This window comes from Lotus japonicus, chromosome 2 (assembly GCF_012489685.1).
Source record: "Lotus japonicus ecotype B-129 chromosome 2, LjGifu_v1.2".
Taxonomy (NCBI): Eukaryota; Viridiplantae; Streptophyta; class Magnoliopsida; order Fabales; family Fabaceae; genus Lotus; species Lotus japonicus.
Window position 1 is genome coordinate 66,290,959 of NC_080042.1, and position 18,063 is coordinate 66,309,021.

The following is an 18,063-nucleotide window of genomic DNA, read 5'->3' on the forward strand; positions in this document are numbered from 1 at the left end:
TAAAAATTAATACTTCTGCAAAGCTACAATTATTCTACACAATATACTCTTGTATTATAGAGATTCATTACAACTACAAAAATAAAAACAAAGGCCGTTTTGAGGCAGCTGGTCCCTGTGATTATCTGCTTCTGGCCCACTGACAACCTGCCAAGAGTTGTAGAGCATTTACAAATACAAATAATCTTGGACCAAAAAGAAAAAAAAAACAACAAATCAAACATCAACACCAACAAGTGCTCAACACCAACAAGTGCTTGATTCCTCCTAATCAGGTTATAACTATAGTTTGAGTTTTGCTAATGAAAAACTCTCCTAAGTGACTTAGTCCTCTCATGACGTTTCAGCTCAAACGGAATTACATCTCATGGAGAATATTTAAGACAAATAAAAAACCTTGACAAAAAATAAAATAAACTAAACCTGATGAACCATTTGTGTAAGATGTCCATAAGACAACCCTTTTCATTGTTCGATTTTATTTCCCCTTCATTTGTTTTCCCTTAATAAAAGGAGATAAAATGATTCAAAAGAGTAAACTAACCGTACCAGGAACTGCAGGGGTCACTCTGGAATATACATAAAGAAATAACATATTTCTCCCTGCAATTGAGTGTGCAAAATAAAAATACACAAATACATTAAATCTAAAGAAAAAGACAAGGCTGGGGTGGGCAAAAGGAGACAAACCAAGAAAAAATGCTGAGATAGTAACGTTCTCCTATGTACTAGAATTTGCAGAGTTTCAGGGGTTATATCCGTGGAGTGTAATGTTGTGTACTGAATTTTCATTTGAATCCAAAAGCCTATCTAGAAAATGACTATTTGAATGGAATGTAATGCAGTAACTCAGAATCATTTGTTAAGGTTATTTGCAAATCAGGCAGTGTAAATTTAAACTTCTGATCAAAGCATGGAATGTGCAAGTTCAGAAAGGTCCTACTTATGCAACCATGTCACATGAGTACACACATAAATAAATCTACTGACAGCAGGACATTAACTCCTGCTTAGTATTTTTTTTTACTTTTAATCAGGTTGTGTAGAGTAAAAGGGCTTTCTGGACTAGCTACTTTTGCTATGACTGCAAAACGTGCCACTCTTCAGTCTTGCCGCAGAGCATAACACAAGGCAAAGTAAAATACAGGTTACAAATTAAAAGAGGAATTGTTTGAACTAAAGAAAAAAGAAGCATAAAGTTGGAGGTTCATAAACAACAAAGGAAGAATGAAAAAGTACATCAAAGATATGGAAAATTGACAGTTGTTCATGAACATTAACCTGTGTGATTCGTCAATATTTCTTTTAAAATGTTGTTCTCATGTCATCAGTATACCTCTTTGTTTCATGTTCATTGTCATTTATGAAAATACATTAGATACTACTGGATAGTAGAGTCAGCCTCCTCTTTTATGGCGTAGTCTTTGGTCTAATACTCACTCCCTATACTCATTCATCTCCTGAAAAAGTACAGGGGACATTGCTAAGATACTGATACATGAGAGACAAACTAATCCAAAATAACATTATGATAAAGCTTACTTCAATTAATATAGGGATAGTGACCCAGGAAAACAATAGGCCATATCATAAATAGGGATTTAAAGGTAAATAATCTATCTGTGAACTAAATATATGAATGGGCATTATGAGATAAACTGATTCATGTAGCCTACTCCACATAGTGGGAAAAGGCTTAAATGATGATGAAACTAACTTCAGTCTTAGGGTTGGCTTCTTAAAGCATCATTGACATTGAAAATATATCATTGTATAGTATCATAAAAAACAAAAATCTTAGGAGTCAAAAGGCCATTAGCAGGAACTCGCTTTCTAAGTCTATATTGTAGACGTATTCTTCAAGAGTCTCTTGCAAAAACTAAAAGCAAAATTGGCTGTAGTCAGTACCCTTACAGGCAGACAATAATCATTTAAGAATAGTTTGGCCAAGAAATTTTGAAAAGCAATTGTATATTGCCAATAGTATCTCAAAGAACCAACTTTTTTGGTACTTAGGAACTGTCCCCACTCCACAGGAACACTAAATTTTGCCCCTTTCTCCAATTCAACAATGCATAACAATCCCCATATCTCTGGAAGCAGCTAGGGTGCCGTAAAGGCAGTCATATCAAATGGACCTTTTTTGTTGTGTTACACCTTCACCGCTCTACTCCATGTGTGGTAATTGGATCCGCTGAGTGGCTGACTAACCAATTTGAAATGGGATCCATCGGATTGATGAAGAAACAAAGGGATGGAGTAATCTAACACGAGGAATCAAGAAAGAAAGAACTCGAGAAAGGTAGAAGATGATGAAAGAATCAGAGATGTGGAAACTTCATGAAAAAACTTCTGATACCATGTAGAAGTTAAAGAAAAGAATGAAGAAATGAATTCATTATTGAGTGAACTAAGTGATTGCAAATAGGATTAGAATTTATCTGTCTGTATAGCTTTGACTAAAACCCTGAATCAATAACAAAAAACTAACACAATGAAAAGCTTGCTAACAACTAACTTTAACTAAAAGGTCCTAGTTCTTCTACTTAACAGAACTGAATTAGAAGTTTCAATACTGTGGAGCCTATACAAACATGGGTTGACTGTCACAAATATGGAACCTATACAAAATTTACCTTTTGACCAACAACTGAATGCATTTGTCCAGTTTACCAATCAAGAATAAACACATGAAAGTAACACTATGCTTCCATTGATACACACTGAAAAATCTGCTAAAACATTCTTTTCTGTAACATATAATCTCATTCAAGCTCTATAATTTCATACCCAGGAAAACACAGTTAACTGCAAGAGACTCAAGTTTGTTGTGATGCTGTTTCTGGACATGGACGGAGGCAAGACACCCGAAGCTTTGAGAGTCAAGAGTTGAGGATTGTCTTCCAATATATAAGGGCTATCTTGGTCATATTTCTAGTCGATGTGAGACTTTTCAACACTATCCAAAAGACTCAACAAGCTCCTGTGGAAACAAAGGAGGAAGCATATACTTCAGTAGGGAAAAAGGAGCATGCTCTAGACAATTAGGCAAAAGCCAAATTTGAGAGGCAGGAAACTTGAAACTAGACTGGTGAAAAGAATGTAGTACCTCCTCAACAGAACACTCTTCAATTTTTTCATCAATAAGATAGTACAATTATCCTTGATCTTTAGCAACTCCACTTGTCTTCCTTGAGGCAAGATTTTGAAAGACAGTCTGCAGGAAAACGGTGATCTTAGAATTTTAATCTTTTGTAAGCTTATGGGCAGGTATCAAGTTATTTGAAAGTTTAGGTTCATGAGCACAATATGTAATTTAAGGGAGTAATTGAATTCAATAGTATGAGAAAAAGGAACCGAGGTTTGAAAGAGTGATATAGTGTTTTCTAGAAGAGGGTTTATAAGATGAGGACAATGAGGTCTATATATCCTCAGGAACTTAAAGGATTAAGAGATAACGTTCTTATCAGTCATGATTAGAGAACAAGAGCCAAAAATATAATGAGCGGCCTCATTTGATTCCTTTGACATTCCAAGTTCCAACTCAATTGGAGTGGGAAGAACAAGGCGAGTCTTCAATAGAATTAAAGGCTGGAAGTCATATAAGCCTTATCCCCACCACCAATAATCATACAATAAGCCTTTGAGTAATCCAGCATAAAATTGCAGTCAACTGAGATTCCAAATCAGGAAAAAGAAAGACAAAAATCAATACATGAAACCATATTTGGTTCAAGGAAGTTAAAATAGTGAGAATGTCTTCAGACTCACCAGCATACATAGAACCATATCTCGTCAGACTCACACTCACACCTTTGCTGTGTGATCAAGGGAAGCACTTGCAAAAGAATTGGTACCTTGGGGTTACTTGAAAGTTACTAGCCCCTCACATGTGATTCATATTTCAAGATATAAATATACACAAACAGTAAATGCTGGGAAGATCCTCAATAAACACTATGAAAGCTTCGATCTTTGCGCGAACTTTCTCTAATATGCATGAATTGTTGTTAACATACAAGTTTGAATCAAACAAAAAAAGAAGCTGAATTGAACAACACAAGTAACTATAGCAGGTACCTTAATTGGAGCTAGCAATTTTAGTGGCTTTTTGTATTTAAGTTTGCTTTTTTTTTTAAAAAAAACAAAATGTATTAGGAAGAAGAAACAAGAAACAGGGCATTGGAGCCATTATATCACAGTGAATGAATCAAAGATAGGAACCCCCCCAACAAGACATGCTTCATCTAAAACTACATTGCCCGAAGAAAAAGAAAGCTTACTCATATTATAAACCACCACATTACCAGTATGATGAACAAAGAAAAATTAAAGAAATCAAAATTAGAAGCTAAGTCACGACAATCCCAAATCACCCGTGTCAGATAAGAAGTGCTCCTAGAGAAACACTTCCAAGCCTCAAACAGCTGAAAACAATCAATCTGCAAACAAATTTGGATGAAAACAGAGGTGGTGAGCCATAGATAACGCTAACGGAAGCTAAGGGCCTTAGTCAAGACACGAGATAAGGCCACAACAATACAAGGTAGTCAGGATCGCGATCTGGATCGTAAGATCCTACGATTTGCAAGTGCAATTTAATCGTAGGCGGATGGATGGACGAATACGAGGAGAAGAACTATACTTAACCTTTTGGTTAATAGTCCTAAAGGAACACTGTTTTTGTAGTCAAAGCATCTAGCATAGTCAAAACATCTGATAAGATTTTTCAGATGATGGATGAGGTTGTGGAGTTAGTTGGTGAGGAAAATGTGATTTTGGTTGTTACAAACAATGAGCTTATGGTTATAATGATACGAAACACAAGTTCTTATGTGTCTCATTAATATATTCTCATTGTCTGTGACAACCTAAATCACATTTTCCTCACCAACTTACTCCACAACCTCATCCACCAATTGAAAAATCTTACCAAGTGTCTTGATTATGCTAGACGCATCAATGGACATCAAAATCACCGTTCCCTTATGACTATTTACCAAAAAGTTAAGTATAGTCCTCCTCCTCGTATTCGTCCATCCATCCATCATAATGGTGCATTCTGTTTTGCTCCAATAAGTTGTGTGCTCATCCAACACCTTATGAGTTATTTCAAACTTTTCTGCAATAATTCACCCTAAGGTCATTGTAGGATGGTGGCTCGAATCCTAAACCATGTCAGGAAATCGAATAACACATCTTGGAAAACTCTTCACTCCTCGCGACATTGAAAGGAATTGCAGTGTTGTAGAAAAAAGAGGCGATGTCTAAGCATGGATCCTCCCTTGCACCCTTCTTCCATGAATTGTTAAGTGTAGTTTGCATGTTCCTCGTGAGATGAGTTGCAATTTATTTACCAGGATCCCCAACTAGCTCATCACATTTTCCTTTTCCCCAATTCATCAATGTGAGCACTTTCATCTCCACTAGACCATGTCGAGTTATCCTTTTCCAGTTTCTTATTTACCACATCACAAAGAATATAAGTCATTTTCTTCTTAACATCTTCTGGAACAAAATTGCAAGGTTCTACATTCTGCCTTGTCCCAGCCAAATGATGCTTTATTCGATAAGGCCCTCTGCTGTAATTATCATGACAGTATTTGCATTGGATATTTCTATTAGAGAACAAGAGCGAAAAATATAATGAGGGGCCTCATTTGATTCCTTTGACATTCCAATTCAATTAGAGTGGGAAGAACAAGGTTAGCTATAATAAAATTAAAGGCTAGAAGTGAGATAAGCCTTACCCCCACCAGTAATCAGACATTTACTCCCTTTGAGTGGCCATTCAGCATAAAATTGTAGTTGCAAAAACTGAGAATCCAAATCTGGAAAAAGAATGACAAAAATCAATACATGAAACCATATTTGGTTCAAGGAAGTTAAAATAGTGAAAACAGCATTCCTAGAACCATATCTCGTCAGACTCACACTCACACCTTTGCTGTGTGATCAAGGGAAGAACTTGCAAAATAATTGGGACCTTGGGGTTACTTGAAAGTTACTAGCCCCTCACATGTGATTCGTATTTCAAGATATAAATATACACAAACAGTAAATGTTGGGAAGATCCTTAATAAACACTATGAAATCTTCGATCTTTGCGCGAACTTTCTCTAATATGAATGAATTGTTGTTAACATACAAGTTTGAATCAAACAAAAAAAAGAAGCAGAATTGAACAACACAAGTAACTATAGCAGGTGCCTTAATCTCTAGCCAGAGAGGCTACAAGTGCAAAATCGCCGCAAAATTTCCACAATGAAGAAAATTTCCACTAGAATTGGAGCTAGCAAATTTAGTGGCTTTTTGTATTTAAGTTTGCTTTTTTTTTCTTAAACAAAATGCATTCATTAGGAAGAAGAAACAAGAAACAGGGCATTGGAGCCATTATATCACAGTGAATGAATCAAAGATAGGACCCCCCCCACAAGACATGCTTCATCTAAAACTACATTGCCCGAAGAAAAAGAAAGCTTACTCATATTATAAACCACCACATTACCAGTATGATGAACAAAGAAAAATTAAAGAAATCAAAATTAGAAGCTAAGTCACGACAATCCCAAATCACCATTGTCCGATAAGAAGTGCTCCAAGAGTAACTCCAAGCCTCAAACAGCTGAAAACAATCAATCTACAAACAAATTTTGATGAAAACAGAGGTGGTGAGCCATAGATAACGCCTAACGGAAGCTAAGGGCCTTAGTCAAGACACGATATAAGGCCTCAACAATACAAGGTAGTCAGGATCGCGACCTGGATCGTAAGATCCTACGATTTGCAAGGCAATTTAATCGTAGTAGGATTGCGATCTTTGAGGTAGATCGTGGGATCCCGATTCGATCCCACTCGTTAGTTGATCATGGCAATAGAAATATCCTGTGCAAATAATGTCATCATAATTACAGCGGAGGGCCTTATCGAATGAAGCAACATTTGGCTAGGACAAGGCAGAATGTAGGACCTTGCAATTATGTTCCAGAAGATGTTAAGAAGAAAATGACTGATATTCTTGGTGATTTGGTAAATAAGCAACTGGAAAATGATAACTCAACAAGGTCTAATGAAGATGAAAGTGTTCACATTGGTGAATTGGGGAAAAGGAAATGTGATGAGCTATTTGCGGATCCAGGTAAAGCAATTGCAACTCCTCTCAAGAGGAACATGCAAACTACACTTAACAATTCATGGAAGAAGGGTGCAAGGGAGGATGCATGCTTAGACATCGCCTCTTTTTTCTACAATAATGCAATTCCTTTCAATAGCGTGAGGAGTGAAGAGTTTGCCAAGATGTGTGATTCGATTTCCAGACATGGTTTAGGATGCAAGCCACCATCCTACAATGACCTTAAGGTCAAATTATTGCAGAAAAAGGTTAAAATAACTCATAAGGTGTTGTATGAGCACAAAGCTTATTGAACCAAAACATGTTGCACCATTAAGGCGGATGGATGGACGAATACGAGGAGAAGGACTATACTTAACTTTTTGGTTAATAGTCCTAAAGGAACACTGTTTTTGAAGTCAAAGCATCTAGCATAGTCAAGACATCTGATAAGATTTTTCAGATGATGGATGAGGTTGTGGAGTTAGTTGGTGAGGAAAATGTGATTTTGGGTGTTACAAACAATGAGCTTATGGTTATAATGATAAGAAACACAATTTCTTATGTGTCTCATTAATATATTCTCATTGCTTGTGACAACCTAAATCACATTTTCCTCACCAACTTACTCCACAACCTCATCCACCAATTGAAAAATCTTACCATGTGTCTTCATTATGCTAGATGCATCAATGGACATCAAAATCACCATTCCCTTATGACTATTTACCAAAAAGTTAAGTATAGTCCTCTCCTCGTATTCGTCCATCCATCAATCATAATGGTGCATTCTGTTTTGCCTCAATAAGCTTTGTGCTCATCCAACACCTTATGAGTTATTTCAAACTTTTCTGCAATAATTTCACCCTAAGGTCATTGTAGGATGGTTGCTTGAATCTTAAACCATGTCAGGAAATCGAATAACACATCTAGAAAACTCTTCACTCCTCTCGACATTGAAAGGAATTGCAGTGTTGTAGAAAAAAGAGGCGATGTCTAAGCATGGATCCTCCCTTGTACCCTTCTTCCATGAATTGTTAAGTGTAGTTTGCATGTTCCTCATGAGACGAGTTGCAATTTCTTTACCTGGATCCCCAATGAGCTCATCACATTTTCCGTTTCCCCAATTCATCAATGTGAGCACTTTCATATCCACTACACCCTGTTGAGTTATCCTTTTCTAGTTTCTTATTTACCACATCACCAAGAATATCAGTCATTTTCTTCTTAACATCTTCTGGAACAAAATTGCTAGGTCCTACATTCTGCCTTGTCCCAGCCAAATGATGCTTCATTCGATAAGGCCCTCCGCTGTAATTATTATGTTAGTATTAGCACTGGATATTTCTATTGCGTCCATTAACAGAAACACCATGTCATTATGATGAGATAACCTGCATATTCATTGTAAACTAAAAATTGAAAAGACTTCTCTAAGAAAATAGTAAAGAATCAGTTCATGTTTTGGATTGAAATCAAATCGGCAAATAACTTTCTAGATTTTCTCTTGTTAAACGAAAGACATTCATCAACTTAAGTATTCTATTTGGAACATCCTTTGAAATACACGTAAAAGAAATAATTAATCCTCCCTAATGACAATGAACGCTTAAAAAAGATTCAACAAACAATATATAGGCGTTAAATGCAAAATCTAAAGAAATACAAAAAAACGTAATTGAAGATTCATACTATCAAGCCCTAGTTGATTCACAACACTGCAATTTTTTTGATGCAGATCTATTGACCATGCACTATATGGGCCTTCTTAGACAAACCATCATTCTTCAATTCAACAATTTCTTCTTTTAATTACACCCTTTTTTTACACTTTAACCATTCCATTTGTTTCACTAGTTGAAGAAGTATGTTCAATATCGTCGTTCTTTTAGTCCAATCATTATATTTCACATTGCGAGAATTTTCATGTTCTTTATTTTCATTCCAATTTTCCTAAATATATGTTGCTATACATTCTTAGGACTGGTGCTTTATTGATCATTTGCTGAATTTATAAAATCAAATAAACAAAGAAAAAAGCAATCAGAAGAATTAGAGTAAGGAGCGAAATTTCATAAAAAAAGGGCAAAAAAACAAAATGAAAAGTGAATGGTATTTAGGGTTTGGGGAATTTACTTACATCGACTTTTTGCTAGTGAAGGTTGTCGAATAGTTGAATGAAACAATTCCGGTGACTGATGGTGCGAAGAATTTCACTTGGAGAATAGATCGTGGAGGTGCACGCTGTCGTTGTTTGTCCATGAGGATAAATCAAGAGGGAGAGGACCAGAGAAAATTTGGGATTTTAGTAACCTATGATGTGATGGAGGAACTCACTTGGTAGATAGATTGGTGGAGGAAGAAGAGGTTGTGCGTTGTCGTCATTTTGTAATGGTGTGCAATGATGGAGAAGATCATCAAAGATTTAGGATTGAGGTAATTAGTGGTGCAATCAAGGAGTTCACTCGAAGGAGCGGTCAATGTAAGAAGCAAATGGAGTGGGTTGTGTGTCCTCGTCGTTTCAACGAGGATGATTAGGGTTGTCGATGCGACAAAGGAAATCTCTTAGAAGAGTATTTGGGGGAGTAAGAAGGGGTTGTGCTAGGGAAAAGAAAGAATGAGATTACAATGTATAATTTCGTCAAAGAGGCGAAGTTTATATATGATGGGTTCAAGGGGGTAGAGAGTTGGAGGATGAGAATAACATACGTGTATACACATTGGACTTTTGGTGAAGGATTGATATAACATACGTGTGTACATGTTGGAATGATTAGAATAACTAATGTGTATACACGTTGGACTTTTGGTGTAAGATTGAAATAAGATATGTATGCACGTTGAAAGGATTGGAATAACATACGTGTACTCCCGTTGGAATTTTGGTGAACGATTGGAATAACATACGTGTATACACGTTGGATATTTGGTGAGGTGATGTAAGGAACTATATATGGCAAAAAAATAGTTAAAATGACATTCAATCACTCAGGATTAATATATTATAAATACATTAAAGGAATATAAAGGCAAGAAATGTTTTGGATCACAATCAACTGAATTTATGAGAATTAGCTTCTTAGCATGTACATTAATTTTTTTAATTATTAAAATATAATATTTTTAACAACTTTTACATGTAACTTATATTTTAAATTTAAATAAGTAAATAAAATTTTATGTAAACATAAGATAACTATTCAATTTGAAATTGGAATAGTATATTATGTCTTTAATATATATTAAAGTTAAATTTTTATAATAATTTTTGTTTTGCAGGAATAGAAATTTATATATTAAAGTTAATTTTATACATGATATTCAAATAAATTAAAATGAGAAAAAGGATGATGCACTGACGGTGTAAATTTTTTTACACCGTCAACAAATCAGATTTCTAGGATGTGTCACGTCAATTAATGAAATTAAAAAAGAAAGACATTTTCTCACATCCTTGAAATCTGATTAGTTGATGGTGTAAAAAAACTTTACACGGTCAGTGCATAGAAATTAAACTCAATTAAAATTACAAAGATAATAATTTAAATTTATACGAACACCCTGATCAAGCATTAAATGATCAACGAGAAGAGACATCCATTTGGGACCGAGGTGCAACGAAGAGAGAGCCGCCCAAACCCAACAAAAATAGAGCCTCATCTCGGTATAGGAGGAAAAGTGAACCAGCACGGAACATTGACCAAAGATGAAAGCATCAGAACCGAACCATATTTCGTGCGTGATAGCGCTGACAACAAGGCCAAAACTCCGAGAGTGTGCGGGCCACCCCCAAAGGACCTTCCGCACACTCTGATTCGACCGGACCAGCACACCAGACAATGAGATCAGAGCGAAGCCAATGCTCCCACAACCTAGAAAGCATGAGCATCGTGAAACCCAAAGAACCCAGATCCACCGCCAATGACCCCAATCCGCACACCGCCAACCTAGAATCTTCACGAACGTCCCCGTACTGCACTCCGAAAGCCTAGAACAAGAGGACCAACCCTGAACAAAAAACCAGCCTATGCACAAAGCGCATCACATCGACCATTAGAACCCTAGCTCAAACAAGCTACCATAGTGGAGAAGACCGCCACCGAATTTGACTCTGTCACCGAAGACAGAGCAATATCCACAAAGCAAAGACAACCCGCACGAAAAACCACAGTGCAAGATCCCACAAATATTGTGAGGAAGTTTTTCAACTATACTAAAATCAACAAATATGTTCCGTGATAAAACATAGAGAGGGAAGGTAGTACCCAAAGTGTGAGGAAAGTGATGTGAATGCTTAGAGAGAGAAACTCTAACCGCTTAGAGAGAGAAGATATAACTGAATTTCAATGCTATTATTTCTCAAATGAGCTAAGAGTCCCTTACAATTGGTATTCCTCTCCTATTTATAGAGATGAAGTTGGGCTTTGGCGCCTCTATCCTTTCCAAATGGGTTAGTTGGGCCTCGGGAAGGGAGGCCCAAGGTCACGGCGCGTCCCCCGCCCAAGGTCAGGGCTCCTGGGCGAGGGACCCTGGGGTCTCGCCCAGTCCACAAGTCCACAAGACACCAAGCTCGAAGCATGAGAGCTAAGTGTGTCTTTAAGCAAGAAACAAGGCGAGAGCCCCAAGGATGCCGACTAAAACTTAAAAACTTAAAATCTAGAAGTGAAAAACGATGGCCAACATGGTCTGGTAAATAAAACCTTCAGCTGCGCCCTCTTATTCCAGGCGAACCCACTCCACATGCAAGCTTGTGGCGACGGCTACTAGTCCGCCCGACTCGGCATAGTTATGCACGCGCCCTAAATTGCGACGTTTTGTCACGTGTTTCATCCTTTCCACACGTCGCGCCTTTTGTGTGAAGGCCCCACCTTTACCATGATGATTTACCATGATGAGGCACGACTTTCCAATCTTTATCACACCTTACCCTTGAGTTCTTTCCCCTCACATCATTCATCATCTTCTATTAATTGCTCCCATATTTGCTCCCGACTCCTGCTTCGGTCTCTTTTGCCGACCTCACGAATCCCAACTCTGGCTCTTGCTCCTCTTCTCACAGTTCCCTTCCTGGTTTTTCTTCAACTGTCCCTGGCGAGGAGGGCGCTGCCTCTGGCTCTCCCGCCCCGGTTGGTGCTGGTGATCCTTCTAAACTTATTCACCAGGGCGAGGCGAGCATTGCCCAGGTTGAGGGCCTTTCTCGCCCCCCAGTGTCACCGACGGCCCAGTCCTCGCCAACTATCGTTCATCTCTCAACTTCTGCCTCTGACTTGCCAACTCCTGCTTCTCCCAAGGCTGTTGGCGGGGAAAAAGACCCCCCTCTGAATCGCCCACAGAACCCCTCTGGCGAATCAAGCTCCGATCCCTTCTCCTTCCTGCTTTCTCATCCCTTTCTCGAGAAACTGAGGGAAACGCCCAACCAGAACCCGCAAGACGTTGCCCAAGAAGCTGTGTCCAACCTCCTCCGAGCCGGCTGTCTGTTCGCCCAAGTGGCTTGGGAAGCACGTCCCCTTACCGGGATTGCTGGACTCCGGAAGGAGGTGGAGAAACTGCGCTCGTCCAACCTCCAAATCAATGAAACTTGCTCCAAGTTGTCCAAGCAGTTGGCCTCGGAAACGGAGAAGACGGCGAAGATGCAGAAGAAACTCGCTGAGGTGAAGCTTGCGAAAGCTGCGGCAGACAAGAAAGAGGAACAACTTGAAAGCCAAATTGAAGAGCTCCGCAAAACTCTTGGTTCCCAGGAGGCTACCCTTACTTCTCAGAAGGGAGACCTTTTGACTAAGAATGAGGAAATCGCCAAGTTGCGCCAAGACTTGGCGGACAGGGGTAAAGCTCTTGCCGACGCTCGTTCCGATTTGGAGTCGAAACGCAAGCTCTTGGCCGAGAAAGACGCCCAGGCGCCTTGGAGGAGAAGATAAGGGGCGAAGCTGCTCACGCGATGGCCAATGAGCGTATCCGTGGCTTCCTGATTGCCAAGGCCCAAGTCAAACATCTCCATCCTAACATCAACCTTGGTCCCTTGGGTGTTCTTAAGAAGATTACACCCGCCGGGCTGGAGGGTGTCGAAGATCCACCGGGAGTCGCTAATGTTGACCTTGGAGACGTTCTGGAGCAAAAATAAAGAGACAGATAAAACAAGGTTTACTTCTTATTTTAATATTGGATTATTGTAATGTTAGTACTCTTTTGCTTTACTCGTTGTGTTTTTAGTTTAAGCCAACTATTTTAGTTTTCACTATATTATTTCTTTCATACATTTTAGTGCTTTTCGATTTCCTCTCCTGCATCCTCCATAGTTTCTTTATTTCTGAATTACGTCTGACGACATTGATCGTGTGCTGGGTTCAACTAGGACTCGTTGCTCGGTTTTTAAACGAGGCTTTCATTCACACACATATTTCCCGTAAGATCAGGTGTGGCCCCGCCAGCCTTATTAGGCGGAGACTTACAATTGCTCAGTGCCCAATGGCCATATGGGTTTACCCGAGACTTTTGAGCCTAGTTGAAAAATGCTCGCCCATATTTCGGGGAGATTACTGGGATAAGAAGCTTATCCGCACACATCGCCGACGAGTGACGGCGAGCTGCGCCGGCTTCTCCGGAGCAATCCCTAGACATCAAGGTCGTGTTGGGATTGCCACCTTCAGGGAATTTTTCCCACCGAGCTCTCGCCACAATTCAGTGTGATTGAAATTGTTGGATACAATTTTTGTATTTTCAATCAGACGTGATAGTCAACAAACTCCCGAGATGGAGAACAAGAACGTGTCTTTGTTTTTACCATTTTTGGGCGCTTTTGGCCAATAACTTCCTGGGGTAAGTACAAAAGAATGTTTCTTTGTCTCGTCTTTAACTCCGCAGCCTACGTGAGGCCATATCCTGAGTAAGGGAATGGGAAGTATTTGCACCACTGAGCATACCCTCAATCATATTCTGACCTTGTTAAATAAAAGAAAAGAATTTCACCCTGAGTTGGTAATAACTGTGAAGGGTTGGGAAAAAAGCTAAATTGAAAAGGAAAGAACATGTGTGTGCTCATAATAAAATAAGACTGTTGGCCATCATTAGTGGATTCTCAATATGAGGTTGGGGAATTAGGAATAAAATGTGAAACCCCACATCTTGGTATTTTATATAATTCTTGTTTGCACTTACTAAATGTTACTCAGTTTTTAAAGCTTAATTTTCTCCATGAACTATTTTGAGTACCTCATCCCATGTATCTTTGTGAAAATATGTATACTAGCATCTTGCTTTGAACTATTTTCTTGAGCTTGAGGACAAGCAACCTTAAGTTTTCGCTTGAGGACAAGCTGTCGTTGAGTATAGGGATGTGATGACCCGGGTGTTTAAGCTATTTTTCTAGTTTATTTCCATGCATTTTGATGTATTATTTAAGATATTTTAATCGTTTTAGGACACTCTAGGCCTATTTTATGCATTTTAATATTTTTATTTAGTTTTAGTATTTTTCTACATTTTATATTATTTATCTAGATTTTATTAGGATTTAAATTAGCTTTATATTCTATTTAAATATTATTAGGATTTATTTACTTTAATTTAGGATTAGATAAGTTTATTTTAAGTTGTTATCTTATTTTATTTTGTTAATTTTTATCTATCTTTAATTAGGACTTTTTGAATTATAGATTTGATTAGAATTTAGTTGGTTTATATTGAGATTTTTTTGTCTTATTTATCTGATTTTTATTTAATGTTAAAATTAGGAATAATAGAGCTCATCCTGCGCTGAGAGTCCACTGGAATTATCATGCACATGCAAGAGATCAATGGTTGCTATTTTCTTTCCTACAACGTGGCTCAACCATTGTTTGAGGACCACCATAAGGCTGTGAACCGCGAAGCACTGAAGTACTAACTTAAAGACTGAACCAATGGTGACGCGACACGTGGCAGGAGGTTCGACCAAGAGCGAAGTCAGACAGAAAGTGAGAGATCACGTGATTGGTACGGATTTGAATGGAAATAAAAGCAAAAGAAGCTATATATATAGTATGAAGGAGAACGAACAGAAAGGGATCAGAGATCGGTATTGAGAGCCGCAGCCGTTTTTGAGTTTTTTTCCTGGAGTTAACCCTAGTACTTGGAGCTTTTTGAAGAACCTTTTTATTTCAACAAATTATTTGATCATGGAAGCCATGCTTGGCTAAACCTTCGTTGGTACTTGGGGTTTTTGGTTTGATTCTCTTAACCTTATGTTTTGATTTAGTTTTTGACTCATGAATCTTAGTTTTATTTATGAATTTCTCATCTTTTATATATGAATCTTTATGCATGAAGATTACCTTTGCTATTTTGTATGCGATTGAGAAATCGGTAGAAAATAGGGATTCGGTGAGAAATTGATTAGGAACGCATACGCCTTAGAGATAAGGGTAACTTCTAATTGTGTTGGCTAGTAACTAAATACTTTAATTCTCCAATTGAATTCGTCTAGGAACTAAGAGATTAGTGTTAGCAGTTTAATTGGAAGTTCTGCGTAGTTAAGAGATTATCACGTAGAAACTTAGGCAAGCACCATAAATAAGTTAGATAATTCATGAGTTAATTAGTCTATTAAGAACATAAGTGAAATTGATGAAATCCTACCCCAGATACTTCTCCTTTTGATTGTTTTCAATACTAGTACTTGCTTTTCGCTGAACTTTGCAACTTTAAATTAAGTTCTTTTCAAACAATTATTTCCCAAAAAAAAAAAACCTTTTTACTTAGTCTTTTTAGTTATTTAATAGGTTAAATTTCTTTAGACGACCGCAATCCTTGAGTTCGATAATTTATTACTACTTAACGAATAGGTACACTTGCCTAGGAGTTATCACCGTCGCTCTGGCTCTGTGCTCCCAAACGCTCTTGTTCACCTTCACCGCCTTCAGATGTCCCAATCTCGTGGCACCTGTGCCCGTCGCCAGCTCCTTTTCTGCCATACATGTTGAGACAATGGCTATGGCACTTCCTCGCCCCCTTTTGGTCTACTGCCAGTTTCCCCATCCCTCCGCAAAGTAGGGGATACTTTACCCCAAGGTGGGCCGTAGATATCACTGCATGGAGGCGATTTAAGGTACCTCGCCCTATGATGACATTATAAGCTGCCGCGACTTGTAGGACCAGATATTTTATCCTCAAGAGCTCGGCGTCCTCGCCCACTCCGAAAACTGTATCCAACTCTACGTAGCCACGTACCTGAACTTGCTTCCCGGAGAAGCCTACCAAACTTCCCGTGTATGGCTTTAAATCCTTGTCTGTCCGCCCCGTTTGTCTGAATGCGTCCTCATAGATTATATCCGCCGAGCTGCCCTGGTCTAAAAGCACCCTCTGTACATTGAAACCTTTTATTCTTACCATTAATACTAACGGATCGTCCGTATGTGCCTTGATTCCCTTGAAATCCGCGGTCGACATCACTATGTCTGGATGTGGGCACCCAAATGGTCCTGGATACACTTGTACCGATGCTGTCGCCCCCACTGTCTCTCGGCCCGCCGCCGATACGTCGTTGCAAACTTCGAAACCGCCAGCGATTGTGTTCGTTGCTTCAACCGTTCCTCCGCCCTCGCCGCTATCAGCTTCTTCAAATTCCTTCCCCTTCGCCTCTTGCGGCCGTTTCACCCTGATCAGCTGCCTGATTCAACCCTTCAGCATGAAACAGTCGGTGGTGTTATGGCCCTCTAAGTTGTGGTACTCACACCACCTCAGCGGATTCCTCGCCTTGCTTCTGGGGTCCTTTCTGCGCTCGCCGACTCTGTTCATGTTCTCAATTTCTGCCTCGAGGAGTAACTTTGCTAACTCCTTGTTTGAGTATCCCTGCGACGTCATTCGCTGGCTTACCTTTGCTTCTCGGCGAGGGTACCAGTGCTTTCTATCCCTCGTTTTCGGGCGGAGTAGCTGTCCTTTATTCTTCTTTATGAACCGGCCAACTTCCCCAAACCTCTGCTCGCGACTTGCTTCCTTGTCTTGTATCCTTTTCCTTGCCAGCGACACCTTTGCCGCTCACTCGCCCTTCCTCTTGTCCGCTTCAATTTCCTCTTTTAAGATGTAATCCTGCGCTCGGGCGCGGATTTCCACCATTGAGCATGCCAGCTCCCTACTCAGCTCGCAATAAAATTCTCCCCGGGATAGACCGCCTTTGAAAGCGCACACGCACACGCGTGGCTGCAATTCCTCGAACCTCGCGGATATGACACTGTATCGTTTCACATATTGTTTCAAGGTTTCACGTTCCTCCTGCCGAATATCAAACAGATCCTCGATCGTCCTCGCAGAGAAATGGTCAAGGAATTTTGATGAGAAATCGCGGAACTTAGCTATGGATCCTGGAGGCAGATTCGTGAACCATTCCTTTGCCGCGCCTCGAAACGTTGATGGAAGCATCCTGCATTTCACAGCGTCGGAAACCGCGTACTTTGCCATCTTCGCATCAAAACGAGACAGATGATCCTTTGGAATGGTTTATCCGTCGTACGCTTCCAACACGAGGTTCGTCATGCCGTCTGGTACAGTCACCTCTCATACTGCCGTCGAGAAAGGCTTGGTTCCGGCCGTAGCCGCAGCTTCCTCCTCCTCTTGATTCCACTGCCGGAGGTGATAGTACCTCAACTACTCCTGTAAACACTCATTTTGCATCTTCAAGTCGCCACTTAGCGCTCGACGTGCTTCTGTACAACGATTTCTATCGCTCCTTGCGGTGCGCGGGAAGAGACGTCGTTGCCATGTCATTGGTGAGGAGTCTTCATCAAACTTCGCTAATGAAAACGAAAATTCCGCCAAAAACCTTCGAATTACGGAGAATCTCTTAGAGGATCGAACTTTTCGAAATCAAATCGCAATAACCCGAGAACCAAGTCCGGATGAGGAAAATCGTACAGAAAAGCAAGCTTCACTCCACTGAATCACAATCCACATAGTCTGGGAATAGAAATCTACCGATCCCCACA

At 39.5% G+C, this 18,063-nt stretch overlaps 1 protein-coding gene and 1 long non-coding RNA gene across 9 annotated transcripts; both read right to left on the reverse strand.

Moving 5' to 3' along the window:
* On the reverse strand, positions 1–4,224 carry LOC130738938 (uncharacterized). 8 transcript variants are annotated; one of them, XR_009019708.1, is made up of 6 exons: positions 3,772–4,224; positions 3,110–3,673; positions 1,543–2,983; positions 1,337–1,460; positions 550–603; positions 1–147 (listed from the first exon to the last, which is right to left on the reverse strand). It is a non-coding gene; the product is annotated as an uncharacterized LOC130738938 (long non-coding RNA). The 8 variants fall into 8 exon arrangements; XR_009019707.1 differs by having other exon boundaries at positions 545–603; XR_009019706.1 differs by lacking the exon at positions 550–603.
* A 12,895-nt stretch (positions 4,225–17,119) lies between these two features.
* LOC130736883 (uncharacterized) lies at positions 17,120–17,539 on the reverse strand. Its single transcript, XM_057588657.1, has one exon. It carries the CDS (start codon positions 17,537–17,539, stop codon positions 17,120–17,122), a length of 420 nt encoding a protein of 139 aa, XP_057444640.1.
* Between the last annotated feature and the right edge of the window lie 524 nt (positions 17,540–18,063).

Excerpts from the sequence above, each read along its gene's own strand:
- LOC130736883 (XM_057588657.1), bottom strand. The coding sequence starts at position 17,539 with ATGGCAAAGTACGCGGTTTCCGACGCTGTGAAATGCAGGATGCTTCCA.